Here is a 13,462-nt window from a genome sequence, read left to right on the forward strand (position 1 = left end):
ATGTGCATATGTACATACATAGTAAAAATACGCATGTACATACAAAAAGCTTATAGAAGCGGCATCATGCTTAGTATATGATCATGCTTCCTATTGTCTTTACGTTTGGCTGAGAAACGCCCATTCAACGGCTGTTTGTATGGATGAGTCCATAACGCTTACGCTTCCATGTTATTTCGGTAAATACTACCCATGGCATCCTATTGTTTCGAGCGTGGAATATTTATGTAAAACGAGCTGTTGTCAGGAGAGCGTCATTCTATTACTAGGATAGACATAGTATATTATATTATCTTACATCGTGTCTCTTTGTACATCATATTATTTTATCTATTACATATGTGTGCATTATATTACGTCAAATTCTTTCCTTAGAAAGTCCGGATACGGATAATTCCTATTACAAACTTAAATATCTCCTTCTTAAAATAAAAAGAAAAAAATGTATTACGTTTATATTTTTATATGCAAATATAGGAGAAAATTATATATATCATATATATTAAATAATTATTACTAAATTAAATTTTTTTTCTTTCTGAATAATAATTACATTTTTGTTTTAATAAAAACATATACATTTTTTAAAAATTATCAGCTGCAAATAATGTCGATTCCATCCGTTATTACAATTCGTCAAACAATTCGTTATTTAAATCTCTTATCTCTTAAGGAGGTCTACTTAATAAATTTGAGAAATTCTCGATGGAATTTCTGAGCAGATTTTTTACTATATTTTTATCAGATTACTTAAAATACAGACAAGAGTATTGCCATTATCTTCGAGAATGTATTTTGTGAGACCGTCCATACAAAAACCGGAAAACGAAAGAATGAGAATGGAACATGTATTAAATTTTATGAGATCTATATTATTATTTCCTTGAAAATTATACCTTTCTATTTTCCCGAAGGCAAACTGAAACCATCGTAAATATATGGATGCGCACTAGAGATAAGTCGTTTTGTTGTATATCCTATTTTGAAGCTTTATAAACTGAGAAATAAATAATTTAGACAGGTACAATAATTGATACATAGAACTTTATATATTTCTTCAAGTTTTAAAGAATCTTAATATATTTTTATAAATGCCATTTTATCATAATATCATAAAACATAAACAAGGAAATTTGGTATTTTTATTTGAGAAATATTTACATATTCATTCTATTTATATTAAATTCGTTTAAATGTTTGATATAATATTTAATAATTTATAAAATAAATAAATTTATTTGTCATTTATATAATGCGTAAGAAAAATCTAAATAATTGCATCATTCTGATAAAGCAGTCGGTTTTATTCGCATGATAAAAGCTAATTTTGATCAAAAATGTATTTGCTAATGAAGTGATTACTTATCATGTTTAGCAATCAACAGCAAAAAATTAATAATAAAATCATAATAAAATCATAAAGGCTCACAATGTTAAATAACAATAATATATGACGGGCTAATAGGAAAAAATTAATACATTTTCAAGTTTGCTTTAAACAGTCGAATCAAATAGAATGTTCTACCTATCGAGTCAGCTTGAGACTCGCAAGAGTAGGTGGGCCTGACATGCGATCGGTCCCAGAACCGAATCGGCCGGCTGCGAGTAGTAGGGAGAGAGAGATGCCGTGTAACAGTCGGGGCCCTTGGGCCCCTCTAGCCACTCGAGAGGGGAGAACAGGGGGCAAAGGCACATTCCAAGGCAGAACGGCTGCCAGTGAAGGTGGAAGGCTCCAACAGTCTCTCACGATATCCTGCTCCGCGTTTCTCCTCCGTTTGTGTGCCTCACAACCATTGCGATCCAACGAACGTGCAAATTGTATCGTGTTTCGTTGAAGTTACCAGAGAAACTCGTAATTTCTTTATTTTTTTACTTTGTCGATTGCATTTTTGGAGCAAATTGGATCCTGGCATAGTGTGTGAATCGTGAAAATTTCGTTAACTAAAAATAAAAAGAGAAATTATCTGCAATTTGTTCGTGTGTTTTATTATGTTACAGTGATTATTATCATGACATCGCGATATACATTGCGAATAATATATGCGTGTACAATAATTACGACAGTTTAACCTCTTCAAGAAATAGTTCGTGGTAAGGATCTATTGCAAAATAGAGCTGCAAGATTTAATACTGGATTCAATAGGTAACTTTGTGCGCAAAATTGCTAAGTTAAAAAGTGCTTGTAAAAGAGATCAATTTCAAATGTCTAACGGCTTTTGTCTTCGAACTCCTCTTTGTGGCGTTTATCATCAGCAATCCATGACAATTTACATTTATCAACGACTCATCTTCTGTTTTTCGTGTCTATTACGGCTCTGTTGTGAATTTGCAAGAATATAATTGACTAATCGTGTAATCTTATCGTCATCGATGAAAGAACTCTCGGGACTCTTGCATTTTGTTCCACCGTTTCCTGCCCATCGTGCCCTTCTCTGTGAGACCGCCTGGGCCCTTATGCTTCAAAGAACATCCCAACCTCGTTAGACGTCGAGCCGATTAATAATCAGTGAAGTAGGAGAAAAACGACGGGGACACACGTCATTAAAAAATGCGCCGCTTCGAGGCCGCAGGAAGTCACTGCCGAGGGATAACGAGAGACGAAGCTCGTCGTTTCATCGTACATCGAATCCCTGTATCGTGCACAGATCGAGCACGCGGAAGACACAACGCCGTCGGACTACAGTAGTCACAAGAGGATTCAGCAGCACAAAAACCAATTCGCGCAGGTGAGTTCGGCCGATCGTTGTAAATTAATTCGATCGCTCGCTATAGATTAAGGCAGGACTATAACGTGAGCGCACGACCGTGCGATTTCGCAACCACGCGTGCGAAACACAGGGACCGTATACCGTCTATGAAAAGGTCGCCACAGTTCTTCTCACGGTGTTGCAACTGCGCCACGTGTCGGAAAGCTTGCAAAAGCGTGCAGGTGATTTCGCAGACGAGTAAAGGCGACGAATGTCTCTAAGCGCGGGCCTTACTCGATAAACGAAACGAAATCCACGTGCCACGAAAACATTTCCATTCTTGCCGACTACCGCGAGATCGTCGAACGACAGAAAAAGCTAGCGGCGACCAAGCACATGCCATCGGCATCGAACTTGACCGTGGCCTTCGGAGTCTTTGCGCTGGTATAACGAGATACGAAGAATGTGAGCGGTCGGGAGTCACTGGTCGTACTTACAAAGACTACTTTGGACTGGTTATAGCAGCTAGATGCTCGTCGGTATCTCGAATGGTGGGCCCGACGTGATGCCGCAGCGTAATCGGTTTCGCAAGAGACGAATTCTTCGCGGATCTCATAATTTTCGGAAGACTTTTTATATAAAGAGACAATACGCGTAAAGTGAAATTAATTTAGAGATCTCGCATGATATATCGACATCAACATTGCAATCAAATAATTCTTATAATGAAAAAACAAAACAGACGATATACGTTTAATGGATATACTTAAATGTTTAATTTTAAGTAATATATATTTTTTTCATGTATTACAGTTTGAAATATTTATATAACATTTCTTTACATATGTTTAATAATAAGCTTTTAAAATATTTATTTAACTGAGCTCGTATCATAATACATATAATTCTTCCATTATAAAGAGAGGGAGAAAGAGAAAAAGAGAGATAATTAATTTCACACAATAGTTCCCCTATATTTATCTGAATCATAATCTATTATGTGCTTAGTAAACTTACTATTACGATTGAAATATCTTAATAAGATAAACGCATAATTAACTGCTTTAGTTCTTGAAGTCTGCAATTACAATTGATCATCAAAAGACTATTTTTGTTTTCAAAGAATTATAAAAATGGGGAGAACTAGACTAAGATTTAGTTTTTTAGAAGATATTTATTTAAGTTTATGGGAAGTCATCGAAAAAGTTTTAATAATTTATAGTGATGACAATAAAGTTCTCGTGAACAGATCGGGAACAGATATAATGCCATCGCGATTTTTTTATAATTTTGCATTTTATTACTGTGCTGGTTCCTTTGCCTATTTTTTTCTTTAATTATATTCTCTTAATGCATTTTTTTCATATTATATCGATTAAAGCATGTCAAATAAAAAAATGATTTATTTAGCGATAGCTTACATTTTTTGTTCAATTTCACAAACGGATACAGTTCATTACTATCACATATAGTTCGAAACTAGGATTGGCAGCAACAGCGTTGACATATCCGTCATCTAGATCCGGATCGATACGTCAAACGATTTCCAACTGCGCGGTGACCGTGTATCGCGAAGAGAGGTTGTTCGTTTTGATGTCCCGCCTCGTTGCACTTGATAAATCGTTCTATATTACAAAACAGCAGGAGTCATTGCGAGCGACGTGTAAAAAGTAAAACGGAAATCCATCTAACGAGCATTTTCTTTCACATCTTCTCTTATTTATTATACGATTGCGACTAATACAATTTCCCGTTACTTTTCTAAAAATAAAATAGAACACTATACTTTATCATGTCAATTAATCTTCAGGATGTTTTTTAATGAAGATGCTAAAAGCTATTAATTATTTAAAAATCGTGACGGAATCTGCTTTCATCCATTTAGATATGGAATTAGAATCAACTCTTAAATAACATACGCAAATAAAAATAAATAGATCCTTTCAAGAAATAAATCGCATCCTCGAGGAAGACACTCATTATTAGAATTTTATTTGAAAATTGCAATAATATTTAAACTTACGAATAAATCCATAATGCAAATTCACATATTACGAGTCTAATTTGTATATCTCTTTTATACATATTATTCCAGGTATTAAAATGTCCCAACCGGAATTGATCAGCGATCTAGATGTGCCTGAAAATCCGCAGCATTCTTGTCAGTGCTCCGCGATCGGCAATATGGACCCTGTGAGAGACAGAACGGAAAGACACGTGGGCAGCACCAGGATCTCCAACAATCAAGATTTCCCGCGAAGTTTGGAAACTTTACAGAGCGCTTTCGAGCCGATACGAAGATTGGAGAGTCCTCATCAAGATAATCCGCAGCAGATCAGCCTGGACAATACCAGGAATATCGATCTACTTGAACGCCAAGCGAGCATATCGCCCAATCCGAGATCCATGAACAGCCAGAACTCGATATTATTGCTTCACGGACATAATTTGTCTTGTAGTCCGCGTAACTTGGACCTGTCACGCAATCTGGCATTTGAGGCGGCTCGAAGGGTGCAGGAAACCTCGAGCCTGCAGGAGAATCAACACAGTTTGACCTCGAGTCCTAGTCCATTGCTAGAAGCCGAGTCAAATCTACTCGAGACAAGCAGTAAAGAGTTGGAAGACCACAGTGGCATGTCGCCGCAGAAGCAAAACTCTAGCAAGGACAAATTGAAGAACGTTCAACAGGTGCTAAATCCGTATCAACATCATCACGAGCCGGCGGCGGTGGATCGTAGCGTTCACGGACATTTTCACGGTGACATACACGCTCACATTCACAAGCACACTGATAACTTCAGAAACAATTCGAATCTCGACGCCGCCGAGAGCTTGATGGGCTTCCAGCAACATCAGCGACAGCACACGCATCATCATCATGCTAATACAAAGACGAACGTCGCTCATCATCACGGATCCGGTACGCATCACGCTCACACGCAAGGAATGAGCGGACATCATCACGGAAATCTAGTGACTAATCTCACCAGCCATATGCACGGAACATCTAATTCGTTAAGCGCGTCTGGTTCGTATCTTCTTCTTCGTGATTATTATATTAATTATTATGCTCGTAAAATAAATGGAATATCGCATTGTCGTTGCAGGTTCCGGTTCGATGAATCAAACCAGCTCTACCACTCCCACTGGACATCATCATCCAACGTCGATGCCTATCACGGCCACAATAAACCACGTAAACTCACCGCGCAGTCATCATCGACTTGGCGCCGGCCCTGGCTTAACTCATCACTCGAATCCAGCCTTTCCCAGCGATCATCACGGCGTGTCCAGTGCTCTAAGCGGTGCGTCGTCGAATTCGAGTATGATGAACCACGGCGGCTCGCCCACGGGGCACCGACACGTGGTCAATGTCAACAACAATCTGTCGACGACACCTCTGGGCGGCCATCATCGCGGTAGCTCGTCGGGCAGCCTGACAGGTCATTCCAGTGTAAATCATCATCATATCAGCTCCGGTATATCGTGCGAATCCTCGTCGTCAAACGCCAATACCAGAACTCACAGCAGGCTGGACCACGTTCACGATCATCATCATCACCTGCAACCGGTGCACCAACTGCACACGAATCATTCCGATACCAGGCCAAGAGATCGAGCGCCTTCGAGCTTGGATCATCACGGGCATCTTCATGGACACGTGCACAATCACGGGCATCCGCACGGACAGAATGACACCAAAAATGTATCTCTTATGAGCGTCGACGCCATTCAGGTATGCAAATCTACAATATATTATCATTTGTTCTATCAATTATTCACAGTGGAACGTAAGAATCGTGACGATTTACTTGTATAATTATTTTGCGATATGAAATTTTAATACGAAACAAATACACAGGGAGAGGCTTGCATACTTGATTATTATTCGCGTGAAAAAAAAAACAGATTAAAACGTGACTCAAACTCTTGGAATTTTATTTGAAAAATATTTATATATTTTTTTTACACCTTAAAATATACATTGTTTAATATCTCTCTAGTGATGAATTTAATTTGCATGAATTATTAGTTGCAAGAATCGATAATTATATTTCCAGATACTCTCTTGCTCGTCGCATTAATTTGATTGAATTGAATCGAATTTATGATTATGAGGGGTTTGTGTCGGAAAGCATTCCTTGCAAAAGCGTGCAGGTGATTTCGCAGACGAGTAAAGGCGACGAATGTCTCTAAGCGCGGGCCTTACTCGATAAACGAAATTAAATCCACGTGCCACGAAAACATTTCCATTCTTGCCGACTACCGCGAGATCGTCGAACGACAGAAAAAGCTAGCGGCGACCAAGCACATGCCATCGGCATCGAACTTGACCGTGGCCTTCGGAGTCTTTGCGCTGGTATAACGAGATACGAAGAATGTGAGCGGTCGGGAGTCACTGGTCGTACTTACAAAGACTACTTTGGACTGGTTATAGCAGCTAGATGCTCGTCGGTATCTCGAATGGTGGGCCCGACGTGATGCCGCAGCGTAATCGGTTTCGCAAGAGACGAATTCTTCGCGGATCTCATAATTTTCGGAAGACTTTTTATATAAAGAGACAATACGCGTAAAGTGAAATTAATTTAGAGATCTCGCATGATATATCGACATCAACATTGCAATCAAATAATTCTTATAATGAAAAAACAAAACAGACGATATACGTTTAATGGATATACTTAAATGTTTAATTTTAAGTAATATATATTTTTTTCATGTATTACAGTTTGAAATATTTATATAACATTTCTTTACATATGTTTAATAATAAGCTTTTAAAATATTTATTTAACTGAGCTCGTATCATAATACATATAATTCTTCCATTATAAAGAGAGGGAGAAAGAGAAAAAGAGAGATAATTAATTTCACACAATAGTTCCCTTATATTTATCTGAATCATAATCTATTATGTGCTTAGTAAACTTACTATTACGATTGAAATATCTTAATAAGATAAACGCATAATTAACTGCTTTAGTTCTTGAAGTCTGCAATTACAATTGATCATCAAAAGACTATTTTTGTTTTCAAAGAATTATAAAAATGGGGAGAACTAGACTAAGATTTAGTTTTTTAGAAGATATTTATTTAAGTTTATGGGAAGTCATCGAAAAAGTTTTAATAATTTATAGTGATGACAATAAAGTTCTCGTGAACAGATCGGGAACAGATATAATGCCATCGCGATTTTTTTATAATTTTGCATTTTATTACTGTGCTGGTTCCTTTGCCTATTTTTTTCTTTAATTATATTCTCTTAATGCATTTTTTTCATATTATATCGATTAAAGCATGTCAAATAAAAAAATGATTTATTTAGCGATAGCTTACATTTTTTGTTCAATTTCACAAACGGATACAGTTCATTACTATCACATATAGTTCGAAACTAGGATTGGCAGCAACAGCGTTGACATATCCGTCATCTAGATCCGGATCGATACGTCGAACGATTTCCAACTGCGCGGTGACCGTGTATCGCGAAGAGAGGTTGTTCGTTTTGATGTCCCGCCTCGTTGCACTTGATAAATCGTTCTATATTACAAAACAGCAGGAGTCATTGCGAGCGACGTGTAAAAAGTAAAACGGAAATCCATCTAACGAGCATTTTCTTTCACATCTTCTCTTATTTATTATACGATTGCGACTAATACAATTTCCCGTTACTTTTCTAAAAATAAAATAGAACACTATACTTTATCATGTCAATTAATCTTCAGGATGTTTTTTAATGAAGATGCTAAAAGCTATTAATTATTTAAAAATCGTGACGGAATCTGCTTTCATCCATTTAGATATGGAATTAGAATCAACTCTTAAATAACATACGCAAATAAAAATAAATAGATCCTTTCAAGAAATAAATCGCATCCTCGAGGAAGACACTCATTATTAGAATTTTATTTGAAAATTGCAATAATATTTAAACTTACGAATAAATCCATAATGCAAATTCACATATTACGAGTCTAATTTGTATATCTCTTTTATACATATTATTCCAGGTATTAAAATGTCCCAACCGGAATTGATCAGCGATCTAGATGTGCCTGAAAATCCGCAGCATTCTTGTCAGTGCTCCGCGATCGGCAATATGGACCCTGTGAGAGACAGAACGGAAAGACACGTGGGCAGCACCAGGATCTCCAACAATCAAGATTTCCCGCGAAGTTTGGAAACTTTACAGAGCGCTTTCGAGCCGATACGAAGATTGGAGAGTCCTCATCAAGATAATCCGCAGCAGATCAGCCTGGACAATACCAGGAATATCGATCTACTTGAACGCCAAGCGAGCATATCGCCCAATCCGAGATCCATGAACAGCCAGAACTCGATATTATTGCTTCACGGACATAATTTGTCTTGTAGTCCGCGTAACTTGGACCTGTCACGCAATCTGGCATTTGAGGCGGCTCGAAGGGTGCAGGAAACCTCGAGCCTGCAGGAGAATCAACACAGTTTGACCTCGAGTCCTAGTCCATTGCTAGAAGCCGAGTCAAATCTACTCGAGACAAGCAGTAAAGAGTTGGAAGACCACAGTGGCATGTCGCCGCAGAAGCAAAACTCTAGCAAGGACAAATTGAAGAACGTTCAACAGGTGCTAAATCCGTATCAACATCATCACGAGCCGGCGGCGGTGGATCGTAGCGTTCACGGACATTTTCACGGTGACATACACGCTCACATTCACAAGCACACTGATAACTTCAGAAACAATTCGAATCTCGACGCCGCCGAGAGCTTGATGGGCTTCCAGCAACATCAGCGACAGCACACGCATCATCATCATGCTAATACAAAGACGAACGTCGCTCATCATCACGGATCCGGTACGCATCACGCTCACACGCAAGGAATGAGCGGACATCATCACGGAAATCTAGTGACTAATCTCACCAGCCATATGCACGGAACATCTAATTCGTTAAGCGCGTCTGGTTCGTATCTTCTTCTTCGTGATTATTATATTAATTATTATGCTCGTAAAATAAATGGAATATCGCATTGTCGTTGCAGGTTCCGGTTCGATGAATCAAACCAGCTCTACCACTCCCACTGGACATCATCATCCAACGTCGATGCCTATCACGGCCACAATAAACCACGTAAACTCACCGCGCAGTCATCATCGACTTGGCGCCGGCCCTGGCTTAACTCATCACTCGAATCCAGCCTTTCCCAGCGATCATCACGGCGTGTCCAGTGCTCTAAGCGGTGCGTCGTCGAATTCGAGTATGATGAACCACGGCGGCTCGCCCACGGGGCACCGACACGTGGTCAATGTCAACAACAATCTGTCGACGACACCTCTGGGCGGCCATCATCGCGGTAGCTCGTCGGGCAGCCTGACAGGTCATTCCAGTGTAAATCATCATCATATCAGCTCCGGTATATCGTGCGAATCCTCGTCGTCAAACGCCAATACCAGAACTCACAGCAGGCTGGACCACGTTCACGATCATCATCATCACCTGCAACCGGTGCACCAACTGCACACGAATCATTCCGATACCAGGCCAAGAGATCGAGCGCCTTCGAGCTTGGATCATCACGGGCATCTTCATGGACACGTGCACAATCACGGGCATCCGCACGGACAGAATGACACCAAAAATGCATCTCTTATGAGCGTCGACGCCATTCAGGTATGCAAATCTACAATATATTATCATTTGTTCTATCAATTATTCACAGTGGAACGTAAGAATCGTGACGATTTACTTGTATAATTATTTTGCGATATGAAATTTTAATACGAAACAAATACACAGTAACACGAGCTAATAAAATTTTAAATCTTCTTTTTCTTTTCGCTTTCTTCGTCAACATAATTACGAAAAAAATAACTATTTCGAGAAATTAATTAGATTGCACTGTCATAAATTTTCCACGCGCTTCGCCAGATGAGGAGAATGACTTATGCCATCGTTCCGCCCAGCGGTTCGTATATTCCTAGCCGCGTTTTTGCCGCCACATCTCAGAAAATACATGTTCGTGAATCGCCATATCTCTATCCGCGCACGCTTGAGTTACGTTCGCCGTGTCTCGGCCACGCGAGAAGCTATAAATCGTGTACTAAGCAACGGTTCTGCCCTTAGAGCTTATATCAGGAAATATTTTCAGCCGTGGACCAAATGCAACGCGCAAACGGATGATTAATGATCGGTGCCCGTTGCAGGAATGTTCGAATTTCGTCGCGAATACGACGAAAAGTATTTCATTAGGCGTTCTTCACCTGCAAGTGTTGATATCGAGCGTTTATCTGTAATTAACATTAAAATTTAGTTAAATCATGTTTTATTTGAATTCGACGATTGCGATTTTCAAGAGATATATACTCAATGATTAAGGAAAGGAGATATTTCTAAATTACACATTGACATTATCAATAATAACAGGAGATATTTTTATTGCATGCTAAAATTAATTACAGCAATTTTGATTATTACTATACTATATTTAATATTCATTAATGATTCGTTAAATCTTAATAAATCCGATAGCTACATATTTTGATTTATATCGATCTGTGCACATCTCCATTTATTCCAGAAGAAGTAACAGTATTAAAAACCTAAGATAATATTATTGCTTGTTAAACATCATCGATCAGATGATATAAAAGAGATCTTCCGCCAAGTGCTTTCGTATTTATTATTTTATTAAACGCGATGAACGCATTAAATCTTTTTAATTCGAGTTAACGTAAGTATTTCGATGTTTCAGGTTTCAGCCCCTACGAAGAACAAGTGTCAATGCCATGTGGTGCAACAACCCGGAGGAAACAACAGAGGAGAGGGTGAGAGTGATGCAGGCATTGAGGTGGCATCGAGAACGCATCAACCTCCAGCCCTTCCGCCACGTCCACCACCGAGACCAACGAGACGTTACGAGACGGCTGCTGCCAGTCAATGTAAGTAACTTATTTTTTTGCATGTATTGCTTAGATATTTAATTTTTATTTGTGGCAGTAATTATATGATTCGTATAAAAAAATGCGAAAACATATGTATATTTATCTTAAAATTTATTTATATTTAGTTATTAAACATTATTGTATTTAATTTTATTATTGCAAGATGTATTTTTTGTGAATATTATAATAATATAATATTATTGTATTTATATTAATATATAATATTAATATATAAATAATAATGTTTATATATACAATATTATTGTATATATAACCATTATTGTATTTAATTTTATTATTGCAAGATGTATTTTTTTTGTAAATATTATAATAATATAATATTATATAATATTATAATAATCGCATATCGAGAATTTTATCGAGTTACGTTAATAATATAAAACATAGTTATACACATCTTTTATCGATGCGATATTTCCCGTCCGCGAGCTGCACATTGAACTTCGATATGAATAGTCGATTCACGATATGAATGACGTTAACGCTCCGCTCCATATCGGTGACTTAATTTCCATTCGAGATTGAAATGTCAGACAGAGCCGTTGAAATGTCGGACACGGCGACATTCTCTGAAAATTCGCCGCGCGATCTCGGGACGGGTGGTAGCTCCATCCATGTGCCGGATTTGTTTTTCAATCATCCCGACGACTGTGCACTATCAGCCGGATGAAGAGGAGGCGCGCGACGTTCGCGTCTTATCAGTCGCGGACATCGCGTTATCGACGACTACACGCGGTTAGATTCCTACCCCGCTTGTACGGAGGGTGCATTCCCCCGGAATTTCAATCCCCGACCGCGACGGGTCGCTCGAATCATCCCGGGGGTATATCGACCAGTCGATGTTGGACCAACCGAGAGTAGAACGATCCCTCCTGCCAAGGGTTGCGAGCGACTTAAGAGCGGGCCGACGATACGACAGACATCGCGCGCTATAAACGTGTCGGGTTTTTTTACGCGCTACGCGTGTCCGAGATAATTTCTCTGTTAACGTGGAAAAAACTCAAACTGGATCATACTCCGGGTCTCGTGGATTCGGCAAACAACACGGAAGCCGCCACCTGTGGGACATATCACAACGTGTCCGCCCCCGACAATTGTGAATTCTCCTGAGTACGCGATCGTCGATACGAGAATGGATTTTCACGTTCCGAAAGAAAATAGACAATGAAGATCGATATTGGATCGTTTTTATGTTTTTCGACAATTTGAAGCTTGGCATCGAATAACGATCGATTGAGAATACGGGGGGCTAACATTAGTAATAACTTCCGATGACGATCATTGATGGTGAAAGTGGGTTGAACCAGCCGGAAATGCACGATGAACAGGTGACCTTGGCAAGCTTTCATAACACGTGACCCGTGTGGAATATTGCAGACATGTGTGGTTTAATGACGGCAACGGGGTATTTATTATGTCGAATAATGCTGCTATAAACTAAACGTTATTCATGCATAGCATCAATTATTTTATAGTGCAAATACGATTTTCTTTTGATTCATGGCATAATTGAAAAATACAATACATAAAATCCTATCGATACACATATAATCCGAAAATATATAATTTTATACAATCATCTGATCATTTGTTATATATATAAATTTTTGTCGCTTTCTTTTCTCTGTAATTTTTATCATTTTGTCATTTTATACTGAATTAATTTCTCAAATAAATTTTCTGATAATTTTGAATATTAAAGATTCTAAAATAAAAAAGAAAGAATGTAAGTAATTATAATCAATTTTTGCAAAAATATAATGATATGATGATTGAATTTGTAGCTAAACTTTAAGAATTAAATTTATATTATAAAATAATAATTATATAT

The 13,462-nt window shown here is 38.3% G+C and overlaps 1 protein-coding gene and 1 pseudogene across 1 annotated transcript in view; both read left to right on the forward strand.

Annotated features, from left to right (window-relative positions):
* Positions 1 to 8,587: 8,587 nt before the first annotated feature.
* The window catches only part of LOC115238995, a 15,845-nt gene continuing 10,970 nt past the window's right edge, over positions 8,588 to 13,462 (forward strand). The window contains exons 1-3 of the mRNA XM_029813267.1: positions 8,588 to 9,631; positions 9,711 to 10,339; positions 11,421 to 11,607. Coding sequence (XP_029669127.1) covers positions 8,707 to 9,631; positions 9,711 to 10,339; positions 11,421 to 11,607 — 1,741 coding nt within the window. The 5' untranslated portion in view covers positions 8,588 to 8,706. The remainder of the gene's footprint in view (positions 9,632 to 9,710; positions 10,340 to 11,420; positions 11,608 to 13,462) is intronic.
* The window catches only part of LOC115238997, a 4,083-nt pseudogene continuing 3,058 nt past the window's right edge, over positions 12,438 to 13,462 (forward strand).

The sequence above is a fragment of the Formica exsecta genome, unplaced genomic scaffold, assembly GCF_003651465.1.
Source record: "Formica exsecta isolate Colony F162 unplaced genomic scaffold, ASM365146v1 scaffold363, whole genome shotgun sequence".
In the NCBI taxonomy this organism is placed as follows: domain Eukaryota; kingdom Metazoa; phylum Arthropoda; class Insecta; order Hymenoptera; family Formicidae; genus Formica; species Formica exsecta.